General features: G+C 38.0%; 1 protein-coding gene across 1 annotated transcript; it reads left to right on the top strand.

Annotated features, from left to right (window-relative positions):
• Positions 2,907-3,959, top strand: LOC109831183. Its single transcript, XM_020398518.1, has one exon. It carries the CDS (start codon positions 2,907-2,909, stop codon positions 3,957-3,959), a length of 1,053 nt encoding a protein of 350 aa, XP_020254107.1.

Raw genomic sequence — 4,494 nt, forward strand, 5'->3', positions numbered from 1 at the left:
TCAAAGCCTTGGCAAATTGGCACGCGAGATATTGACGGCGCCTTTGACGAGCCCTCTTCGTCAGCACTGGTGCACTTTCAACGGACAACTCTTTGACTTTCAAGGAGTTGTCACGAACATTGGATCTGGTTTCTTTAGAGGCCAGAGAGGGGTCTTCCACTGCTTTCGGGTTTAGATCATCAGCCCTAATCTTCGGATCTGAAGGCACGTTCTTCGCTGTTCGCGGGAAAAATTGTTTTCATTGATGTCATTGTTTTCTTGAGCAACAGTTTATCGGTTACAAAATTGATGTCATTGTTTTCTTGAGCAACAGTTTATCGGTTACAAAAGATCCGGTCTTTTTATAAGATCTGGTTACAACAAAGCAACAGTTTATCGGTTACAAAAGATCCGGTCTTTTTATAAGATCTGGTTACAACAAAATCAAAAAAAAAGAAAATCTTAAAAGATTACAATTTTCCTTTTCTGGAACAAATCACAAGATCCTGTTTTGCAATCTCTTGCTTGTGTGGGTTCTTTTCCTTCGCCGGGGTTAATCCGTTGACCACTGCGCGATCTTGATCCGATCGGATCTACAGCTGAGGGGATTATTTCACCAAGGAAATAATAGCCCTAAGTAATCAAAATCGACCAAGCGAAATCGATACTCTTCTCGGGATCAAAAGAAAACAAGTTTTGATCTAGAGGATGACCGTGTGGATCTCAGATCTGATATCTCTCGAACTCCTACATTATTTGACGTGGATGATCGCCAAGAACTAGATCTGAAAAGTCCGAGTCTTCAAAGCTCCAAAACTCCGAAGTTTAGCTCTCAATCCAGCAGAGTTTTCACCTCAAAAGTTCAACCAAAAATCCCACCTCCTAAACAATAATCTTTCAAGTCTATTTATAGGCACCTCAAACCAGATCTGGGCTCAGATCTGGGCCCAGATCTGGGCTCGGCCACCTAGGTGGCTCGGCCTCGGTCACAGCCACCAAGAGGTGGCTTGGTGAGCCACCTAGGTGGCTCGGCCACCGAGCCACCAAGAGGTGGCTCGGTGAGCCATCTAGGTGGCTCGGTTTTGGCTGAGCCCTCTAGGTGTTTGCTTCTTCGACCGTTTTCCGGTTTCGCGGTTTATCCGAACTTCATTGTTGATCTGGACTTTGATTTGGCAGTCCGGATCCTTATTTGGCTGTAAATCTACTTTGGTGTTCGAGTTCGAGTCCGCTCCCGATCTTGTTTGATGTGGTGGACTCTCACTACCACAAAATAGATATATGGGGACGGTTATTTGGGGACGGTTCAAAACCGTCTCCTTTGCCTCCTAAGGGAACGGTTGTGTGACGGTTACAATCGTCACGCAAGAGTCTAAGGCAACAGTTCAAAATAAATTGTTGGGCTTAAATTAGGTTTGAAAAAAAAACTTTGTTAGGCTAAAGGGACGGTTTTATCAAGAGCTCGCGCCCAAACTTTTTTAAGAAAATTTATTTACCGTCTCAGACCCGTATAACTCTAAACTTAATTTCTTCACCCGACTCCTCTCCTCTTCTCTCGTCGACTCCTCTCCTATTTGTTAAAAAACTTTGTTAGTCTAGGGCTTTCTCATCTTCCTCTCCTCTTGTCGACTCCTCACCTATTTGTCTGAGGCATCGCGTCCGCCGTCCGCCACTCCTCTCCTCTCGTCGACTCTCCCGTCCGCCGCTCTCGTTTTTCCTCTCGTCCGACGCCTCCGTACGCCGCCGGCCACCTTGACCTCGTCAGTTCGCCGCGCCTCTCCCGTCAGCCGCGCCTCTTGTCGCTATCCCCTCTCTATCATCTTGTGATTTGGGGTATATCTCTCTCCTTTTCAGTCACCAAACCTATGGTTTCAATTTTTTTTCTTTTTCTCTGCTTAATGAAAATTTTATTTGATTTTACAAATTAGGGCTTTGTTGTTTTGGTTGATCATTGAACTGGACAAGGTTAATCCGCAAAATTGAATTGGAGGTTATTCCCAATTTTTGTTTAAATTAATTTATTTTCTCTATTTATTCTGTTTATGCTCTTCGCTATAGCCTTTGGTTGATCATTCTGTTTGGTTTTTTTACTTTATCGGGATCTACAGTGGGCTTACTAGCCGAATAATGATGTTGGAGTAATTTTTTATGAAGTGGTAGGTTTTGTGATGATTAATAATTTTTATGTGATAATTAAGGGTTATAGGCTATCTTAGGACTGCACCTAATCCATTTAAGTTTGGGTTAATGATTTCTATTACCTAACTACAATAAAAGTGCATTAGGGGATAGATGAATAGAGAGGATGTTTGTTGAGATATATGTGATTCTCCAAGATTGGAGCAAGTGTATCAATGAAATTTTGAATATTTATAAGATGTTGTCATAATATTTACCTTCTTTCCCAAAATCAATGTATCAAATAAATATTCACTAATTCCACAATTATATTTTGTTATGCAAGTGAAAAAGAACCATTAAACCACAAAGCATTAATATGCATAGAAGAAAATCAAAATAAAGCTTGGAAGCAAGAAAGAATGGAGAATTTAGAATGAGCAACAACATAAACTTGCAAACTAATAAATATTCATTTTTAGATATAAACATGTCTTTGTTTATGTATACTACTATTAAACAAATAATTATGCTTTAGAGAGACTAGTCCTTTAAAATAACTTGCAAACTCTATAATGATAAGATTCAGTTCTCTAAACAAAATATGAAACTAATAAATATTTATTTTTTTAGATATAAACATGTTTTAGTTTATGTATACTACTCTTAAACAAATAGTTATGCTTGAGAGAGACTAGTCTTATAAAATAACATGCAAACTCTTTAGTTGATGAATTTTTATACATTATAAGTAAGTAGATATATATTATTGATGTCTCAATATATTTACTTTTGTCTAGCAGATACAAATTATGGATGGAGATAGAGGTTGGATGTATAATACTTCTCGCGTAAGTGCCGAGTACATTGAAAAAGTGAATGACTTTCTTGATAAAGCATTTGCAAAAGCAGCTAAAGGGAATGAAATATGTTGTCCTTGTCGTGGTTGTTTTAATCGTTGTTGGCATCAGCGAAATACTGTCTGCAATCACTTGATTGTCAAGGGATTTATAGATAATTATTACAAATGGGTTTTCCATGGTGAGGATTTGCCATCAAGATTGAACGTCCATAGCGAGAGTGATGATGATGATGCACGTACTCATGATGATGTAGGCGGATTACTACATGATATTTTTAGAGGCACAATAGAAGAGTTTTCAGATAACGATGAAGAAGACATAAAGGAAGGCACAGAGGAATTGACCGAGGATGCTAAGAAATTTTATAAGTTAGTGGAAGAAGGCCAACAAGAGTTATTCCCAGGATGCAAAACTTTTTCCAAACTCTCTTTCATAATTCGATTATATCTGCATAAGTGCATACATGGACTAAGCAATGAGGCATTTGATGATTCTCTGACCTTGTGGAGGGAAGCAATTCCAGACATAAAGTTGCCAAAGTCTTTTTATGAAGCCAAAAGGATTGTCAAGGACTTGGGTCTCGATTATGAAAAAATACATGCGTGCTCTAACGATTGTATGCTATTCTATGGAAATGTAAATGGGAAACTGAATAAGTGTAGTAGTTGTGGTGCTTCTCGGTGGAAGCCAAAGAAGGATGATGCAGCAAATGACTCCAATCAACCAACTAAAAAGGTGCATAATGTTCCAGTAAAGGTTTTGAGGTACTTTCCTTTAAAACCTAGAGTTCAAAGACTATTTATGTGTTCTCAAACTGCTAAATCTATGAGTTGGCATTCTAAGGAGCGCATCGAGGATGGGATTCTAAGGCATCCGGCTGATGGCAAAGCTTGGAAAGACTTTGATGAAAAGCATCCAGAGTTCGCATTAGACCCTCGTAATGTGAGATTAGGGCTTGCTAGTGATGGATTTAACCCCTTTCGAACAATTTTCTCTGCTTAATGAAAATTTTATTTGATTTTACAAATTAGGGCTTTGTTGTTTTGGTTGATCATTGAACTGGACAAGGTTAATCCGCAAAATTGAATTGGTATATGTTTTCAATTTTTGTTTAAATTAATTTATTTTCTCTATTTATTCTGTTTATGCTCTTCGCTATAGCCTTTGGTTGATCATTCTGTTTGGTTTTTTTACTTTATCGGGATCTACAGTGGGCTTACTAGCCGAATAATGATGTTGGAGTAATTTTTTATGAAGTGGTAGGTTTTGTGATGATTAATAATTTTTATGTGATAATTAAGGGTTATAGGCTATCTTAGGACTGCACCTAATCCATTTAGATATGATCCCTTACATGTATAACTATATAAAATACGAGAAGATAACCTCATTTTTTTATGAAGTGGTAGTTTAGTAGAGTGCGGCCGGATCCTCTGTTGCATATCTATATTTACCTTCTTTCCCAAAATCAATGTATCAAATAAATATTCACTAATTCCACAATTATATTTTGTTATGCAAGTGAAAAAGAACCATT

Source organism: Asparagus officinalis, chromosome 2 (genome assembly GCF_001876935.1).
Source record: "Asparagus officinalis chromosome 2, Aspof.V1, whole genome shotgun sequence".
Classification (NCBI taxonomy): domain Eukaryota; kingdom Viridiplantae; phylum Streptophyta; class Magnoliopsida; order Asparagales; family Asparagaceae; genus Asparagus; species Asparagus officinalis.

Coding starts and splice junctions, on each gene's coding strand:
- LOC109831183 (XM_020398518.1), top strand. CDS start 2,907: ATGGATGGAGATAGAGGTTGGATGTATAATACTTCTCGCGTAAGTGCC.